We start from the raw sequence: 20,694 nt of genomic DNA, 5'->3' as shown, positions 1-20,694 counted from the left end.
AAACCTCCTTTACCCCCTCCCTCCAACCTTTCCTAGGCCGACCCCTACCCCGCCTTCCTTCCACTACAGACTGATACACTCTTGAAGTCATTCTGTTTCGCTCCATTCTCTCTACATGTCCGAACCACCTCAACAACCCTTCCTCAGCCCTCTGGACAACAGTTTTGGTAATCCCGCACCTCCTCCTAACTTCCAAACTATGAATTCTCTGCATTATATTCACACCACACATTGCCCTCAGACATGACATCTCCACTGCCTCCAGCCTTCTCGCTGCAACATTCATCACCCATGCTTCACACCCATATAAGAGCGTTGGTAAAACTATACTCTCATACATTCCCCTCTTTGCCTCCAAGGACAAAGTTCTTTGTCTCCACAGACTCCTAAGTGCACCACTCACTCTTTTTCCCTTATCAATTCTATGATTCACCTCATCTTTTATAGACCCATCCGCTGACACGTCCACTCCCAAATATCTGAATACATTCACCTCCTCCATACTCTCTCCCTCCAATCTGATATTCAATCTTTCATCACCTAATCTTTTTGTTATCCTCATAACCTTACTCTTTCCTGTATTCACCTTTAATTTTCTTCTTTTGCACACCCTACCAAATTCATCCACCAATCTCTGCAACTTCTCTTCAGAATCTCCCAAGAGCACAGTGTCATCAGCAAAGAGCAGCTGTGACAACTCCCACTTTGTGTGTGATTCTTTATCTTTTAACTCCACGCCTCTTGTCACGACCCTCGCATTTACTTCTCTTACAACCCCATCTATAAATATATTAAACAACCACGGTGACATCACACATCCTTGTCTAAGGCCTACTTTTACTGGGAAATAATTTCCCTCTCTCCTACATACTCTAACTTGAGCCTCACTATCCTCGTAAAAACTCTTCACTGCTTTCAGTAACCTACCTCCTACACCATACACTTGCAACATCTGCCACATTGCCCCCCTATCCACCCTGTCATATGCCTTTTCCAAATCCATAAATGCCACAAAGACCTCTTTAGCCTTATCTATATATATATATATATATATATATATATATATATATATATATATATATATATATATATATATATATATATATATATATATATATATATATATATATATATATATATATATATATATATATATATATACATTATATATATATATATATATATATATATATATATATATATATATATATATATATATATATACAGTGGACCCCCGCATAGCGAACTTAATCCGTGCAAGAGGGCTGGTCGTTATGCGAAATGTTCGCTATGCGAATTAATTTTCCCCATAAGAAATAATGGAAATAAAATTAATCCGTGCAAGACACCCAAAAGTATGAAAAAAATTTTTTTTTACCACAAAAAAATGTTAATTTTAGTACACACAAACTGAAAAAGGCATGCACAATTACATGACACTTACTTTTATTGAAGATCTGGTGATGATTGATGGGATGGGAGGAGGGGAGAGAGAGTGTTAGTGTTTAGAAGGGGAATCCCCTTCCATTAGGACTTGAGGTAGCAAGTCCTTTTCCGGGGTTACTTCCCTTCTTCTTTTAATGCCACTAGGACCAGCTTCAGAGTCACTGGACCTCTGTCGCACAACAAATCTGTCCATAGAGCTCTGTACCTCCCGTTCCTTTACGATTTGTCTAAAATGGGCCATAACATTGTCATTGAAATAGTCACCAGCACGGCTTGCAACAGCTGTGTCAGGGTGATTTTCATCCATAAAGGTTTGCAGTTCAACCCACTGTGCACACATTTCCTTAATTTTTGAAGTAGGCACAATGGATTCCACAACTGGCATAGGCTTCTCAGGGTTAGCCCCAAACCCTTCAAAATCTTTCTTAATTTCCATACTAATTCTCACCCTTTTTACCACCAGGGTTGGGCACTAGAAGCTTTCTTGGGGCCCATGGTCACTTATTTTCCAGAAACAGCACCGAAAACACTGTAATAATACAAAATATTCCGAGTGTATGCTTGAATGTTACCGCGGAGGCTGGCTGGTAAACAATGGACGCGTCTCGGACGAAGGTCGCTGAGCGGGTTTTTGTCCACTATGCGGGGCAAAATTTTGGCGAACAAAGCGTTCGCTATGCGGATTGTTCGCTATGCAAGGCGTTCGCTATGCGGGGGTCCACTGTATATATATATATATATATATATATATATATATATATATATATATATATATATATATATATATTATATTTATATATTTATTTATTTATTTATTTATTTATTTATTCTTCCTAGGTAGTAGGTTGGTAGACAGCAACCGCCCATGGAGGTACTACCGTCCTGCCAAGTGAGTGTAAAACTGAAGCCTGTAATTGTTTTACACGATGGTAGGATTGCTGGTGTTTTTTTTTTTTCTGTCTTATTCACATGCAAGATTTCAGGTATGTCTTGCTACTTCCACTTAAACTTAGGTCACACTACACATACATGTACAAGCATATATATACACACCCCTTTGGGTTTTCTTCTATTTTCTTTCTAGTACTTGTCCTTGTTTATTTCCTCTTACCTCCATGGGGAAGCGGAACAGAATTCTTCCTCCGTAAGCCATGCTTGTTGTAAGAGGCGACTAAAGTGCCGGGAGCAAGGGGATAGTAACCCCTTCTCCTGTATATATTACTAAATGTAAAAGGAAAAACTTTCGTTTTTCCTTTTGGGCCATCCCGCCTCCGTGGAATACGGCTGATGTGTTGAAAGAAGAAGAATATATATACATGTATACTCTTCCTAGGTAATAGGATGGTAGACAGCAACCGCCCAGGGAGGTGCTACCGTCCTGCCAAGTGAATGTAAAACGAAAGCCTGTAATTGTTTTACATGATGGTAGGATTGCTGGTGTCTTTTGTCTGTCTCATAAATATGCAAGATTACAGGTACGTCTTGCTACATCTTCTTACACTTAGGTCACACTACACATACATGTGCAAGCATATATATACACACCCCTCTGGGTTTTCTTCTATTTTCTTTCTAGTTCTTGTTCTTGTTTATTTCCTCTTATCTCCATGGGGAAGTGGTACAGAATTCTTCCTCCATAAGCCATGCTCGTTGTAAGAGGCAACTAAAATGCCAGGGGCAAGGGGCTAGTAACCTCTTCTCCTGTATATATTACTAAATGTAAAAGGAGAAGCTTTCGTTTTTCCTTTTGGGCCCACCCACCTCAGTGGGATACTGCCAGTGTGTTGAAAGAATATATATACTCTTCCTTGGTAGTAGGTTGGTAGACAGCAACTGCCCAGGGAGGTACTGCCGTCCTGCCAAGTGAGTGTAAAACGAAAGCCTGTAATTGTTTTACATGATAGTAGAATTGCTGGTGTCCTTTTTTCTGTCTCATAAAAATGCAAGATTTCAGGTACGTCTTGCTACTTCTACTTACACTTAGGTCACACTACGCATACATGTACAAGCATATATATACACACACCCCTCTGGGTTTTCTGCTATTTTCTTTCTAGTTCCTGCTCTTGTTTATTTCCTCTTATCTCCATGGGGAAGTGGAACAGAATTCTTCCGCCGTAGGCCATGCGTGTTGTAAGAGGCAACTAAAATGCCGGGAGCAAGGGCCTAGTAACCTCTTCTCCTGTATATATTACTAAATGTAAAAGGAGAAACTTTTGTTTTTCCTTTTGGGCCACCCCGCCTCGGTGGGATACGGCTGGTATGTTGAAAGAAGAAAGAATATATACTCTTGTCTGTATTGTATTTAAATTTCATAAATATTTCCACAGATATCACATCCCAGTTGTAGAGAATGATGGTTTGCTCTGCCAGTTGGAAGATGGTGAATTGAATGATGCTGAGGCTACAAGTTATTCTTTATCTGAGAACGACGTGGTAAGATGTAGCAGTAACTCTATGTACAATTGATCCCTGTCATTCACATTCCTTGTGCAGTAATCTCTCTTATAAAGCTCTGTGTAGTGTGAGTTTTTGGAAATGTATATGAATAAGTTCATTGTAAGATGAATAGAACATGAAATGTCCTTCATAGTAGATGTTCAGTTTTTGATGTATTTTTTTTTATTGCAATTGAAAAAATTACTCTGTTGTTTTTTGCTTAGCTAACAACTTTAGCCCCTGTTAAGAACAATGTTTAGATGTACTTAGAATGTGTGAAAAGCAATGATTATATTACCAGGAAGATGAGTGTACTATTTAGCTAGCTTGATAACTGTATTGTACAATTCATTCTCATTTTGTGAGTGTTAGAGGATTATGGTTCAACTCATGTTTTAACCCCTTAACTGTGCCCAGCGCACTAGTACACAGGTGAGGTCTGTATGTCCAATGTTCTAGTACGTATGTACAATTTTTCGTGGCTTCAGAAATACCACCCATGAGTATTTTTGCCCTCAGCACAGAGTGCAGAGATTAGAAGATTGTGTGGCATTACCAAAGTACAACTTAGAGAGCTGTTCAGGTGGTTTTGGCATTTTGAGAAGATGAAGTAAAATAAAATAATCAAGAAGGTTTATAAATCACAGGGAAGGTTGGAGAAGAGGTTAAAGAGGTTGAGAGGGCTAGGAGATTGAGGTTATGTGCTGTTGAAGTGTAAGCAAGATAATATTTATGAAGGGAAACAGGGAAACCAGTTATTTGGACTTGAGTTCTGGAAGTGGGAAGTACAGTGCCAGCTCTCTGTAGGAGGAGTGGGGATGAAGTACAGTGCCAGCTCTCTGTAGGAGGAGTGGGGATGAAGTACAGTGCTGGCTCTCAGTGCCAGCTCTCTGTAGGAGGAGTGGGGATGAAGTACAGTGCCAGCTCTCTGTAGGAGGAGTGGGGATGAAGTACAGTGCCAGCTCTCTGTAGGAGGAGTGGGGATGAAGTACAGTGCTGGCTCTCTGTAGGAGGAGTGGGGATGAAGTACAGTGCTGGCTCTCCAGTGCTGGCTCTCTGTAGGAGGAGTGGGGATGAAGTACAGTGCCAGCTCTCTGTAGGAGGAGTGGGGATGAAGTACAGTGCTGGCTCTCTGTAGGAGGAGTGGGGATGAAGTACAGTGCTGGCTCTCTGTAGGAGGAGTGGGGATGAAGTGCAGTGCCAGCTCTCTGTAGGAGGAGTGGGGATGAAGTACAGTGCCAGCTCTCTGTAGGAGGAGTGGGGATGAAGTACAGTGCCAGCTCTCTGTAGGAGGAGTGGGGATGAAGTACAGTGCTGGCTCTCTGTAGGAGGAGTGGGGATGAAGTACAGTGCCAGCTCTCTGTAGGAGGAGTGGGGATGAAGTACAGTGCTGGCTCTCTGTAGGAGGAGTGGGGATGAAGTACAGTGCTGGCTCTCAGATGAAGCAGTGGCTCTCTGTAGGAGGAGTGGGGATGAAGTACAGTGCTGGCTCTCTGTAGGAGGAGTGGGGATGAAGTACAGTGCTGGCTCTCTGTAGGAGGAGTGGGGATGAAGTACAGTGCCAGCTCTCTGTAGGAGGAGTGGGGATGAAGTACAGTGCTGGCTCTCTGTAGGAGGAGTGGGGATGAAGTACAGTGCCAGCTCTCTGTAGGAGGAGTGGGGATGAAGTACAGTGCCAGCTCTCTGTAGGAGGAGTGGGGATGAAGTACAGTGCTGGCTCTCTGTAGGAGGAGTGGGGATGAAGTACAGTGCTGGCTCTCTGTAGGAGGAGTGGGGATGAAGTACAGTGCTGGCTCTCTGTAGGAGGAGTGGGGATGAAGTACAGTGCTGGCTCTCTGTAGGAGGAGTGGGGATGAAGTACAGTGCTGGCTCTCTGTAGGAGGAGTGGGGATGAAGTGCAGTGCCAGCTCTCTGTAGGAGGAGTGGGGATGAAGTACAGTGCCAGCTCTCTGTAGGAGGAGTGGGGATGAAGTACAGTGCTGGCTCTCTGTAGGAGGAGTGGGGATGAAGTACAGTGCCAGCTCTCTGTAGGAGGAGTGGGGATGAAGTACAGTGCTGGCTCTCTGTAGGAGGAGTGGGGATGAAGTACAGTGCCAGCTCTCTGTAGGAGGAGTGGGGATGAAGTACAGTGCCAGCTCTCTGTAGGAGGAGTGGGGATGAAGTACAGTGCCAGCTCTCTGTAGGAGGAGTGGGGATGAAGTACAGTGCCAGCTCTCTGTAGGAGGAGTGGGGGTACAGAGTGGGGATGAAGTACAGTGCCAGCTCTCTGTAGGAGGAGTACAGTGCCAGCTCTCTGTAGGAGGAGTGGGGATGAAGTACAGTGCTGGCTCTCTGTAGGAGGAGTGGGGATGAAGTACAGTGCCAGCTCTCTGTAGGAGGAGTGGGGATGAAGTACAGTGCCAGCTCTCTGTAGGAGGAGTGGGGATGAAGTACAGTGCCAGCTCTCTGTAGGAGGAGTGGGGATGAAGTGCAGTGCCAGCTCTCTGTAGGAGGAGTGGGGATGAAGTACAGTGCCAGCTCTCTGTAGGAGGAGTGGGGATGAAGTACAGTGCCAGCTCTCTGTAGGAGGAGTGGGGATGAAGTACAGTGCCAGCTCTCTGTAGGAGGAGTGGGGATGAAGTACAGTGCCAGCTCTCTGTAGGAGGAGTGGGGATGAAGTACAGTGCTGGCTCTCTGTAGGAGGAGTGGGGATGAAGTACAGTGCCAGCTCTCTGTAGGAGGAGTGGGGATGAAGTACAGTGCTGGCTCTCTGTAGGAGGAGTGGGGATGAAGTACAGTGCCAGCTCTCTGTAGGAGGAGTGGGGATGAAGTACAGTGCCAGCTCTCTGTAGGAGGAGTGGGGATGAAGTGCAGTGCTGGCTCTCTGTAGGAGGAGTGGGGATGAAGTACAGTGCCAGCTCTCTGTAGGAGGAGTGGGGATGAAGTGCAGTGCCAGCTCTCTGTAGGAGGAGTGGGGATGAAGTACAGTGCTGGCTCTCTGTAGGAGGAGTGGGGATGAAGTACAGTGCTGGCTCTCTGTAGGAGGAGTGGGGATGAAGTACAGTGCCAGCTCTCTGTAGGAGGAGTGGGGATGAAGTACAGTGCCACATAAAATCATACATTTATTCTAAACATGCAAATGTTCAAATAATGCATTTGTTAATGTCTTCAACTTTTAACCCTTTGAGAGTTTTGGTCGTACTAGTACGTCTTACGCGTAGGGGTTTTTGTCGTACTAGTGTGCATAAATTCTAGCGGCCTCAAATCTCACAGGAAAAGGCTGATAAGCCTAGATGTGAGAGAATGGGTCTGTGTGGTGGGTGTGCGCAGTAGGAAAAAAATCTGGGACCCAGTGGTGCATTGTGGGAATGCCATCATAGTACACAATTTCCACCATGCCCTGTGGTAAGAAGTTCCTCACTCCTCGGCGAATTGGGACACTTTTGTTCCCCAGTGACAGTTCTAATACAGATGGAAGTGACAGTGAAGATGAGTTTCAAGGTTCTGGTGAGGTTTTGACCAAAACTAATGACCATAATATGGGTAATAGTGAGGAAAACCCAGACAACCCACAGCCTTCCACCTCTGGTGCTGGGCCATCTTGTTCACGTTCAGTTGTACCAGAATCAAAGAGGAAACTCCTATTTTCCAAAATCCCAGACTCAGATGTGAGCATTGGTGATGATAGTGATAGTGATTATGAACTACAAGCTCTTCAAACTTGTTCCAAGAATGGAGGAGGAGGAGGAGGCAGAGGAGGAGGAGGCAGAGGAGGAGGAGGCAAGAGGAGGAGGAGGAGGAGGAGGAGGAGGAGGAAGAAGAAGAGGAGGAGGAGGAGGAGGAGGAGGAAGAAGAAGAGGAGGAGGAGGAGGAGGAAGAAGAAGAGGAGGAGGAGGAGGAGGAAGAAGAAGAGGAGGAGGAGGAGGAGGAGGAAGAAGAAGAGGAGGAGGAGGAAGAAGAAGAATACATAATGATAACAATAATACATAATAATAATAATACATAATAATAATAGGTAGTAGGTTGGTAGACAGCAACCACCCAGGGAAGTACTACCGTCCTGCCAGATGACTGTGAAACAAAAACCTGTAACTGTTTTGCATGATGGTAGGATTGCTGGTTTCTTTTTCTGTCTCATAAACACGCTAAGATAACAGGGATATCTTGCTACTCCTACTTACACTTTGGTCACACTTCACAGACACGCACATGCATATATATATATACATACATCTAGGTTTTTCTCCTTTTTCTAAATAGCTCTTGTTCTTTTTTATTTCTTCTATTGTCCATGGGGAAGTGGAAAAGAATCTTTCCTCCGTAAGCCATGCGTGTCGTATGAGGCGACTAAAATGCCGGGAGCAATGGGCTAGTAACCCCTTCTCCTGTATACAATTACTAAAAAAGAGAAGAAGAAAAACTTTATAAAACTGGGTTGCTTAAATGTGCGTGGATGTAGTGCGGATGACAAGAAACAGATGATTGCTGATGTTATGAATGGAAAGAAGTTGGATGTCCTGGCCCTAAGCGAAACAAAGCTGAAGGGGGTAGGAGAGTTTCAGTTGGGGGAAATAAATGGGATTAAATCTGGAGTATCTGAGAGAGTTAGAGCAAAGGAAGGGGTAGCAGTAATGTTAAATGATCAGTTATGGAAGGAGAAAAGAGAATATGAATGTGTAAATTCAAGAATTATGTGGATTAAAGTAAAGGTTGGATGCGAGAAGTGGGTCATAATAAGCGTGTATGCACCTGGAGAAGAGAGGAATGCAGAGGAGAGAGAGAGATTTTGGGAGATGTTAAGTGAATGTATAGGAGCCTTTGAACCAAGTGAGAGAGTAATTGTGGTAGGGGACTTGAATGCTAAAGTAGGAGAAACTTTTAGAGAGGGTGTGGTAGGTAAGTTTGGGGTGCCAGGTGTAAATGATAATGGGAGCCCTTTGATTGAACTTTGTATAGAAAGGGGTTTAGTTATAGGTAATACATATTTTAAGAAAAAGAGGATAAATAAGTATACACGATATGATGTAGGGCGAAATGACAGTAGTTTGTTGGATTATGTATTGGTAGATAAAAGACTGTTGAGTAGACTTCAGGATGTACATGTTTATAGAGGGGCCACAGATATATCAGATCACTTTCTAGTTGTAGCTACACTGAGAGTAAAAGGTAGATGGGATACAAGGAGAATAGAAGCATCAGGGAAGAGAGAGGTGAAGGTTTATAAACTAAAAGAGGAGGCAGTTAGGGTAAGATATAAACAGCTATTGGAGGATAGATGGGCTAATGAGAGCATAGGCAATGGGGTTGAAGAGGTATGGGGTAGGTTTAAAAATGTAGTGTTAGAGTGTTCAGCAGAAGTTTGTGGTTACAGGAAAGTGGGTGCAGGAGGGAAGAGGAGCGATTGGTGGAATGATGATGTGAAGAGAGTAGTAAGGGAGAAAAAGTTAGCGTATGAGAAGTTTTTACAAAGTAGAAGTGATGCAAGGAGGGAGGAGTATATGGAGAAAAAGAGAGAAGTTAAGAGAGTGGTGAAGCAATGTAAAAAGAGAGCAAATGAGAGAGTGGGTGAGATGTTATCAACAAATTTTGTTGAAAATAAGAAAAAGTTTTGGAGTGAGATTAACAAGTTAAGAAAGCCTAGAGAACAAATGGATTTGTCAGTTAAAAATAGGAGAGGAGAGTTATTAAATGGAGAGTTAGAGGTATTGGGAAGATGGAAGGAATATTTTGAGGAATTGTTAAATGTTGATGAAGATAGGGAAGCTGTGATTTCGTGTATAGGGCAAGGAGGAATAACATCTTGTAGGAGTGAGGAAGAGCCAGTTGTGAGTGTGGGGGAAGTTCGTGAGGCAGTAGGTAAAATGAAAGGGGGTAAGGCAGCCGGGATTGATGGGATAAAGATAGAAATGTTAAAAGCAGGTGGGGATATAGTTTTGGAGTGGTTGGTGCAATTATTTAATAAATGTATGGAAGAGGGTAAGGTACCTAGGGATTGGCAGAGAGCATGCATAGTTCCTTTGTATAAAGGCAAAGGGGATAAAAGAGAGTGCAAAAATTATAGGGGGATAAGTCTGTTGAGTGTACCTGGTAAAGTGTATGGTAGAGTTATAATTGAAAGAATTAAGAGTAAGACGGAGAATAGGATAGCAGATGAACAAGGAGGCTTTAGGAAAGGTAGGGGGTGTGTGGACCAGGTGTTTACAGTGAAACATATAAGTGAACAGTATTTAGATAAGGCTAAAGAGGTCTTTGTGGCATTTATGGATTTGGAAAAGGCGTATGACAGGGTGGATAGGAGGGCAATGTGGCAGATGTTGCAAGTGTATGGTGTAGGAGGTAGGTTACTGAAAGCAGTGAAGAGTTTTTACGAGGATAGTGAGGCTCAAGTTAGAGTATGTAGGAAAGAGGGAAATTTTTTCCCAGTAAAAGTAGGCCTTAGACAAGGATGTGTGATGTCACCGTGGTTGTTTAATATATTTATAGATGGGGTTGTAAGAGAAGTAAATGCGAGGGTCTTGGCAAGAGGCGTGGAGTTAAAAGATAAAGAATCACACACAAAGTGGGAGTTGTCACAGCTGCTCTTTGCTGATGACACTGTGCTCTTGGGAGATTCTGAAGAGAAGTTGCAGAGATTGGTGGATGAATTTGGTAGGGTGTGCAAAAGAAGAAAATTAAAGGTGAATACAGGAAAGAGTAAGGTTATGAGGATAACAAAAAGATTAGGTGATGAAAGATTGAATATCAGATTGGAGGGAGAGAGTATGGAGGAGGTGAACGTATTCAGATATTTGGGAGTGGACGTGTCAGCGGATGGGTCTATGAAAGATGAGGTGAATCATAGAATTGATGAGGGAAAAAGAGTGAGTGGTGCACTTAGGAGTCTGTGGAGACAAAGAACTTTGTCCTTGGAGGCAAAGAGGGGAATGTATGAGAGTATAGTTTTACCAACGCTCTTATATGGGTGTGAAGCATGGGTGATGAATGTTGCAGCGAGGAGAAGGCTGGAGGCAGTGGAGATGTCATGTCTGAGGGCAATGTGTGGTGTGAATATAATGCAGAGAATTCGTAGTTTGGAAGTTAGGAGGAGGTGCGGGATTACCAAAACTGTTGTCCAGAGGGCTGAGGAAGGGTTGTTGAGGTGGTTCGGACATGTAGAGAGAATGGAGCGAAACAGAATGACTTCAAGAGTGTATCAGTCTGTAGTGGAAGGAAGGCGGGGTAGGGGTCGGCCTAGGAAGGGTTGGAGGGAGGGGGTAAAGGAGGTTTTGTGTGCGAGGGGCTTGGACTTCCAGCAGGCATGCGTGAGCGTGTTTGATAGGAGTGAATGGAGACAAATGGTCTGTGTCATCACTTTTACTCACATCTTCAAGCAGAGTATAGCACTTTGTCTGGATTTCTTGGGTTATCCTAGGTAATTTATACTATGTATACTTGTATTTATGTGTACCTGTGAGACAGAGATAGACAGACAGATAGAAAGAGAGAGACAGATTGAAAGAGATAGAATGAGGGAGAAAGATAAAACACCATTGTGTATGACACCATGTTTCAGAGTTCCACAAGCTGCAGAACTAATAGGAATATGTTCAGTGACTGTATATTGGTATATATATTATAGAACAATAATAATAAACAATGTTTTGTATTGTTTGTTTTTGTAAACAAGTTTTGTAAACAATAAAATTGATAATTATGTTTGTGTTTTTATTGTTTTTTTCAAAACAGGTATATAGGGGTTACAATTCATTTGGGCCCTTATGGGCCCATAAGTTAGGGAAAAAATAAAAAGTGAAAAACAAAAACCTTCAAATAAAAGAAATAAAATTTTGGGTGACGGGCAGTCCCCTGTTCCCACAGCCTTTTTTTTCTGCAAACTTCAGCCCCCATATCTCCGAAAGTAGGGATGGAAAAATTTTTTTGTTTATCCTAAAATGTTTAAAAAAAAACCTCTTTTTTCAAAGAAAAAATTTTTTTTTTTTTGAAATTTTGGCCCACCCTGAAAACGAGTTTCGGGGGGGCCCTTAAACCCTAAAAGGGGAAAAGAGAAAACCCATTTTAAGCCAAAGGTGTAAACATTCCCAACTTGGGGAAAAAACCCTGTTTCCTACTATTTTTTCTCTTGGAAGGGGAGGAAAGGGAACGGTGGTTATTGGACACCCAAAGGAATTTATCTTGGTTGAAAGGGGTGAAAAAATTTTTCTTTGTAGAATTAGAAAATTAATTGGGTTAAATTAATATATAAAAATCTTTGTAAAACTTCTTATTTAAATAGGGGAAAATTTTTTGGGGAAATGAAGGAAAATAAAAACACACACATGCAGATAAGGGACCCTTTTACTGCAAAAGTTTTTTTATTTTTCCCATTGTTTTAGATGAATGGTTCAAAAGAAAAATTTGATAATTAGAAACAGGCAACTTTTTGGAAAACTTTATTGAGGAATTTTTGGACACAGTGGTTAAAAAACCATAGAAGAAATTAAAACAGGGGGAGAATGGAGGAAATGGGCCCCTCAACCTTGGTCGATGTGTTTGGGTCCATCAATTTTAAATAGAAGTTTTGGTTTGCCGATCAATTTTGGGAATAAAGATTCTATTCAAGTTTGGAGGAAACTCGACTTTGGGGCCCGTTCCCCTATTCTCCCCCTTTGAAGTTTTTTTCCTACGTAGGGATTGAAAAAACCTGTGTAAATTTTTCCTTCAATAAAGATCCCCAAAGAGTTAATTTTCAAATTTATCAATATTTTTTGGTTTTTTTTATACCATTTTTTTCCCATTTTTAAAGAATTGAAATTCATTCAGAATTGTATAACATGTAAAAAACCTTCATAGTACCTATAAAGTGTTTTGTTTAGAAAATGATTGATTAAAAGTTATTAGGGGATTAATCCTCTTCAGCCTGGTCCCAGAAGCCTTTTTGTTGCACAGCAACTAAAAGTGCTGAAAGACCCCAGCCCAAGGGGAGGAAATAAATTTGGGTCAAAAATGCAGGCATTTTGGCCCGGAGGGTTTTATTTTCCCGTTAAAAGTTTCCCGGAGCCCATGCTCATCCGGCCCTAAAACCAAGCAAGTTTTGCCCCGTTTTTGTTTTTTCCCCTGGGATGCGGGACCTCCCATTTTATAGCCAAGTTAAACTAAACAACTACATCGGGTTTTAAGGAAAAAACTGGGTTTATACATGGATCAAAACTTTATAAACCCCCAAACTATATTTTCAAATCCATATTTTTTTGGTTTGTTACCACTTCACCCTTTTTCCACTGAGGCAGGGGACCCAAAGAAAAAAAAACCCCAATTTACAGAAAAAGTGGAACCTAAAAAATCAAGTATTTTTTCCCCAACCTTCAAAAATAGAACCTTTTTTGGAAAAACCCTTTTCCATTATCGAACACCCCCCTATTTGGGACCCCCGGGACGGACCCGTCTCCCGCCCGCCTGTCCGAAATCCCCGAGGGGGGGGGAGAGTCTAGCTTTGTTTCTCCCAAAAAGTGAACCCCTTAACCGGCCCCTTCCACACATTTTTATTTTTTGTTGAGGCTTGTGGACTTCCCCGGAAATCCCCAAAAACTTCCGGGGGTTTTTAAAGGAAGAAAAATTCCTTAAGGGAAAAAGGAAATAATAAAAGAAGAGAGATTGTGGGACTTGTTTGTTTCCCCGGTTTATGTGGAAAAAGCAAACCCTTCGGGTTCCCACCCCAAAGAAAAAACAATTCAGGGAACCCCAAATTTTAAAATTTGGTTTTTAAAAAAACTAAAAAGGAAAGGTTTGGGAGGGGGGGATTTCCCAGGATTTTGAATTTCCCCAGAAAATTTTGGGCCGGGTTGTGCCCAAAGGGGGTTTTAAAGGGGTTTTGAGGCTGCCCCGGGACCCAGCTCCCCCTCTGCCTGTTGTGGACTCTATTGTGGCAGGGGGGAAAACACCCTTGGGTTGGGGTGAGGGGTGAGGATGGGAAGAGGGGGAGGACCACGGGAAAAGACCCAACCCACTGAAGAGTTGGAAGAGCTTCATCTGGAGCAGTATCAGCCCCGCTGGGGAAAACTTGCTTCAGAGGAGGGAAGAGGAGGGGATGAGGGTCCCTTTCTTTGAAGATTAGGAGTTTTGGCCAAGGAATGAGGCCCAAAATGTTTGTGCAATACCCCCCGGAATTTTTTGAAACAAGCCATTTTTGAAACAAGTTCAGGGGACAAAACCCATGTCTCTTTTTAGGAAAGGGTTTAAAGGGGCCCCAGAAAAGGGGGATTGTGGAAAGAGGAGACGGGGGTTCCAGTGATTCTGCTGGTCCTAGTGGCATTAAAAACAAAAAAGGGGAAGAAAAACCCCGGAAGGATTTTACCTAAGTCCTCAGGGAGGATTCTCCCTTCCAAACACTAACACCAACCCCCCTCCCCCCCCATTTTCCCCAGATCCATCACCAACCCCCTTTAATAAAAAGGGAAGGGAAAAATGTTATTTTATAAGGGGATTACTATACATAATTAAAACTATATATTTGTTTAGAAAAATGTAATTAATTCTATAAAATTTTATTTTTTTTTGAATATTTTTGGGTTTTTTAAACGGATTAATTTTATTTCCTTATTTTTATGGGAAAATTGCCCCGAATTTCAGACTTTTCAATTTTAAAAACTTTGTCCCGGAAAAAGGGGTTAAGTTCGGTTTTTAAATTCACTGAAAAAAAATAAACCCGAAAACCAGGGAGGTTGGTAGACAACCACCCCGGGGACTCCCCCTGGAAATGAGTGTAAAACGGGAAACCTGCAATTGTTTTCCACAATGGTAGGATTGGTTGGGGTCTTTTTTTTTCTCAAAACAACCCCGATTTTAGAACTCATTTCTTTACTTACACTTTGGGGCACACACACATCATTTTACAAGCATATATATAAAACCCTCGGGTTTTTTTTATTTTCTTTCCCGTTCTTGTTTTTTTCCTCTTTCCTCCCCGGGGTGTGGGAAGTATTTCCCTTTCCCCCGGGAAAATTCGTGTTGTAAAGGGTTAATTAAAAAGCAGGGAGCAAGGGGCCAGAACCCCTTTCCTTTTTATATTACTGGGGAAAATTTGGGTTTTTTTTTTAAATTCTGGTGGGATATGGCAAAGGGTTTAATGAAAGAAGAATTACAGTTTACAACCAAAAACACAGACAGTGGTCCCTCTCTTTAAAACCCCGGGAACGTAAAATTTGGGGCCCAAACCCGGGGATTTTCAAAAACATGGACTCGCTTTTTTTTAGGTTGGGAAAAAGTGAAATAGTTCGGGTTTGGAAGCGAAAACGGTGTGAGCTGGGGGGGCCTCCCCACCCAGCCAACTGGCATTTTTCCAGTGAGGAAGGTCCCCTCAAAGGGTCCTACGAAATATTTCATAATATTCCCTCATTTTTGTGCTTGCAATTTCTAAATTAAACCACCATGGCTCCAAAAAACTCCTAGTGCCAAGCCTGTGGTAAAAGAAGGGGGGAAATATTAAAAAGTGACAGTCTTGGGGATTTTTTGGGGAAAATTAAAGACACCAGGAAAAAGAGCCCCTCTACAGTTACTTTGAAAAACCCGGATAATGACTTCAAAAAGGGGGTCCTAGTGGCATTAAAAAAAAGGAAAAAGAGAAGCAACCCCCGAAGCAATTTACCTGAGGGGTTTCTGGAAAGGGCCCCCCCAAACCAAAAAAATCCAACCCCTCTCCTCCTCCCCTCCCAACACTAAGAAGAATTCCCCCAAAAAGGGAAAATGTTTGCCGTTAATGTTTCATTCATCATTTCCCCTTGTATTGTTTTTTGTTTCCAAAGTATATTTCATGAAAAATTTTTTTCTTTAATACTTTTTTAAAAAGGAATGGATTAATTGTATTTTAATTTTTTTCTTTTGGGAAATTGATTCCGGGAAAACAAATTTCTTTTAGTAAACTCCTCCAGGAAAAAGATTAATTTCGAAAAAAGAGGGGCCATGTAGTTTTTGGGGCCGAAAACAGCTTGTAAATAATAAAATTGTGTTACAAAAGAACTGGGGAAATATCGAAAAAATGGGGTTTTCGTTTTCCCAAACTCCCCCAAAATGGTAACGTTTTCCAATTTTCCCTAAAAGTAAAAAAATGGGCAAAATGCAAAATGAAATTGGGGCAGGATGTGTAATTTTTAAAAAAAGATTACAAAGAATATTTCCACCTCAGTCTACTACCCCGCCCGTCAGAGCTGAGGTGGGGATTTTAAAAATTTGAAGAAATTTATGGCTGGGATTTTTCCCCCGATGTTGATGGTTGTACCGGGAAACCCAAAGAATTCCCGTAATGGGTCTCTGATCTGTTTTTCCTAGTGATTCTTTTGGGGCTTCAGTTCCCTTTTTTTGGGGCAGTGTTGTAGATTTTTTATGGTCCCTTCAGTAAAAAGTTCCCAACTTTTTCAGTAAAGGATCCGCTGACAAACTGTTGTGGTGTTAATGGTTTTTGGGGTTTTTTTTCCTCAAACCATGTCTGTTATCTTTCTCCTTTTATCTGTGCATTGAACTATGCCAACATTTCCTCACATTCTTTCTTCCTCATCATCTTCTAACAGTTCATTTCGTTTACCTACATATCTTCAAAGCCTTCACCTTCAGTCTCCTTACCAGCTAAAGATGTTTCCTGCACTTAGACTCTCATCTGAGGAAAAACTCAAGAGTATCTTCATTCCAGTTACTTTTAACATAATTTTGATGGCAAATGCAGTGTTAAATTTATTCCAGAACCCTGGCACTTCAAGCTCTGAGTCAGCATCCATTACTCCGATAAGTTCCTGTATTCTTTTCTTGTGTAGTTGCACCTAAATGTCTTAATAATTCCTCAATTCAGTGTTTGTATTAAGTTGTTGTGTTTGATGGTTACAACACAACTTTTACAGGTGGTGAATACAGCCAGAGTTCTGGATGAGTACAGGGAAATTTTCAAGAATAAAGGGACCTTGATTGTAAGGTTCTTGCTGCACTGGTAAAATGTGACTTTAGGAATAAAGTGATTTTAAGCCAGGAACAAATAGAGGTCTCTGACCTCTTTGACAAATGGTTTGAGAGGGATACCTAGAGTATGCCTGGAGAGTGTTCCAGGGGTCAGTGCTCCCAGCCTAGTCTGTGACCAGGCCTGCGTGGTGGATCAGGGCCTGATCAGCCAAGCTGTTGTGCTGACCACACACAAATCGACTACAACACAACCCAACTGGTCTGTCCAGCTAGGTGTCTGTCAGCTCCCATTTGAAGACAGCCAGGGGTCTATTGAGTGGTTTTGTCTATATCTTTCAAAGCATGAGGAGTCTTGGAGCAATAAACATGGGTTTGAGTTAAAAACACATGTTTGCAAACTGTAACAGCTGTAGTGATCCTTGCTGCTTTGTACCCCGTGCATTTTTTCCTTTCTGGCTGATGTAAGCTCTCAATGGCATTTTCAATAAGGCGTGTCATTCAACACTTGCTGTAGCCATAGTAACCCGTCAGAAACAATTTCCTCCAATCCAGCAGAAAATTTCCTGTAGTTGTGTGATCAGCAGAAGCACTTTCAAAAATTTAATATTCAACTATTCGTTTGAGCTGGTGTAAAAGGAGAACTAAACAAGCACTTTTTTCAGAAAATAAAAAAGGGGTTAAAAAAATTTTAACCCAAAATTTTTGGGGGTGACCAATCCAGGGGAAAGGGCCTAATAGAGGGTTTAAAAAGCTGGGTGGGTCATCTTTAATAAGCCCCATGTCAGAAACCCTTTTTTCCCTTTTCTAAAAAATCTTATAACCAAACCCTAATCTTTTCGGGCCCTTTCCCCTTATACCCAACACTGTTCAATTTGTGATAAGACTTTCCCCTTTTTTGGAAAAATTTGGTACACCTTTTTGGTTTTCTTAACCCCTCAGAAATTTTTTTTGTCATATTCATCTTTTGTCTTTATTCTTTTGGGAGGTTATTCAAAGATTTGTATCTTTCCCCTCATCTTTTAAGTGTATGAGGAAGCACCAGTATGAGTCTACATGCTGGGGACCGGGGACCAGTATGAATTGATGCCTTATTCATACCCTAGCCTCAGATCGTTTTTTACACATGCATCATCTTAAGGTTATTTAAAATCTTGATTTTCTTCCAAAACCAAAGTTCCCTCTTGTTCAAGGCCCGTTTGATGCATCTTGGTTTTTTACCCCCTGCCCAAGTAAAAAATTTCCAGTGAGTGGAAAGAGTGTTTTCATTTAATCATTTAAAATGTCTTTGGCTTTTGCGTTTTATCGTCTTATGAGCCAGTGTTTTGGGCGTATATATACTCAATAATTTAAGCGGCTTCAAATCAAGGGGGAAAAAGCTGGTAGGCCCATGGGGGAGAAATGGGTCTGTGGGTCGTGTACGTAAAAAATCCTGCATGGCGTGCATAATAAAAAAAACTCGACCATTTTTTGGATTAAAATGCCGTTTGGGTGTTTTTTCCCCAAATTTATGGTTGTATTCTCGTTTTCTTGGTCTGTTTATGAATAAAAACATGTTACAGAAATAGTGATGATTTTGATTAGTCTCTGATGCCCCTTAAAATTAGCTAAAAGTAGCGAAATGTTTGTTTTTTACCAATGTTGGGTAACAAATCACCCACACATCAATCCTAATGGGGTCTTATTTTTCACTGGGTACTGATATTATTTTTTTTTCACAATAATGCATAGTCTATAGTAAATCTTCTTTTTTTTTGTGTGAATAAAAATAAAAATAAAAAAAAGGTAATATAAAAAATGGAGATGTGACAATAACAGGGATATTTTTTTAATCCAAGAATGTCTGTTGTTTTTTTGGACCTTTTTAAAATTGGCATTTTTTTTAATTTAATGAAATTGGCAATTGCCAATATCACCTTTTAAATTAGTGTTGAAATCAGTAAATGGACAGTTCCTTTACTCATTGATGAAAAATGGGAAATTCTAAAGAAATGCTTTAGTTTGGTCACTGGAACAGTGGAATTGGCGAAAAAAGGGCTCAAAATCAAAAATCGATGCATATATCTTGGATGCTAACCGAAGTGTAATTCTTAAAATTTGATCAAAATTTTTACTTTTTGGGTTTTATTACCATGGGGGAAAAATTCTCTAGCATTTCATAAAATTTTTTTTTTTTCCAAAAATTTTCGACACCAGAAATTCAGGATTTTGGGTTGACAGTCAAAGGGGTTAAATGCTCAATACAGCTAGGCATAAAAAACTAAGAAAGATAAACACACAGTACATCGATACTTCCCTTAAAATAGGGCTCCATCTCCCACCTTATCAACTGTTTAACACAGTGGAAAAATAAAAAAAGCACCAAACACCCTGAACGTGGCTCACTTGAAGCCAGTGAAAACACAGAACACCCAAAAGGGGTGCCCCCTGTACCCCCTTTTTCAACATCATTCACATTCCTCTTGGGTGCCATGGTTCTATCCATAGACAAAATGGATGATGAAAGATAAAATTTTGATTCACAAACTCAGGCTGAGTATGGTATGGGACATGTAGTACTCATGGAGAATAATGTGGGAGGTTTGTAAATTAAGACTGGGCTATCCTTTCCCCTGAAAACATGGCCCCCCTTGGGTTCTGCAAGATAGGAAAAGAACCTGCTGTATTTCACAGTTTCTACTAAATTTATTCTATACTAAATTATAAATATCGTTTACCTGGGTTTCCCTGGAGGATTTGGGGTAAAACGCCCCGGCGTTTTGACCAGGCCTCCTGGGGGATCGCGCTGTCACCAGGCTGTTCTGCTGGCTCCCCAAAAACCAACGTCTGAGCCACACCCCGGCTGATCAGGAACTGACTTTGGGGTGCTTGTCAGTGCCAGCTTGAAGACTGCAGGGGTCTGTTGGTAATCCCCTTATGTGTGCTGGGAGGCAGTTGAGACAGTCTAAGACTGACACTTATTGTATGGTCTCTTAACGTGCTAGTGACACCTGCTTTGTTGGGGATGGTGCATCGTCTACCAAGTCTTTTGCTTTAAGTAGTGAGTGATTTTAGGTATGCCCAGAGTTCGGTACTAGTCCTCCTAAGATTTTCCAGGTGTATATAATCATATATCTCTCCCTCCTGGATTCAGGAATACAGGTTTAGGAAACCTCAAGCGCTCCCAGTAATTGAGGTGTTTTATCTCCGTTATACGATGCGTGAGGATTCTCTGTACATTTCTAGGTGAGCAATTTCACCTGCCTTGAAAGGTGCTGTTAGAGTGCAGCAATATTCCAGCCTAAGATGAGACAAGTGACCTGAAAGAGTGTCATCATGGGCTTAGCCTCCTAGTTTTGAAGGTTCTCATTATCCATCCTGTCATTTTCTAGCAGATACGATTGATGCAATGTTATGGTCATGAGTGAGATCCTCCGACATAGTCCACTCCCAGGTCTTTGGCGTTGAGTGTTCGCTCTATTTTGTGGCCAGAATTTGTTTGTACTCATTGAAGAATTTAATTTCCTCATGTTTACCATATCTGAGTAATTGAAATTTCTCATCGTTGAACTTCATATTGTTTTCTGCAGCCCACTGAAAGATTTGGTTGATGTCCGCCTGGAGCCTTGCAGTGTCTGCAATGGAAGACACTGTCATGCAGATTCGGGTGTCATCTGCAAAGGAAGACACGGTGCTGTGGCTGACATCCTTGTCTATGTTGGATATGAGGATGAGGAACAAGATGGGAGCTAGTACTGTGCCTTGTGGAACAGAGCTTTTCACCGTAGCTGCCTCGGACTTTACTCTGTTGACGACTACTCTCTGTGTTCTGTTAGTGAGGAAATTATAGATCCATCGACCGACTTTTCCTGTTATTCCTTTAGCGCGCATTTTGTGCGCTATTACGCCATGGTCACACTTGTCGAAGGCTTTTGC

General features: G+C 41.6%; 1 protein-coding gene across 1 annotated transcript in view; it reads left to right on the top strand.

Moving 5' to 3' along the window:
- The window catches only part of LOC128703044 (protein FAM200C), a 165,282-nt gene that overhangs the window by 120,890 nt on the left and 23,698 nt on the right, over positions 1-20,694 (top strand). Inside the window, exon 8 of the mRNA XM_070103649.1 lies at positions 3,777-3,882. Within this exon, the coding sequence (XP_069959750.1) occupies positions 3,777-3,882 (106 nt within the window). The remainder of the gene's footprint in view (positions 1-3,776; positions 3,883-20,694) is intronic.

The sequence above is a fragment of the Cherax quadricarinatus genome, chromosome 86, assembly GCF_038502225.1.
Source record: "Cherax quadricarinatus isolate ZL_2023a chromosome 86, ASM3850222v1, whole genome shotgun sequence".
In the NCBI taxonomy this organism is placed as follows: Eukaryota; Metazoa; Arthropoda; class Malacostraca; order Decapoda; family Parastacidae; genus Cherax; species Cherax quadricarinatus.
Note: the sequence above shows the minus strand (reverse complement) of the source record. Positions and strands in the feature narration are given on the sequence as shown.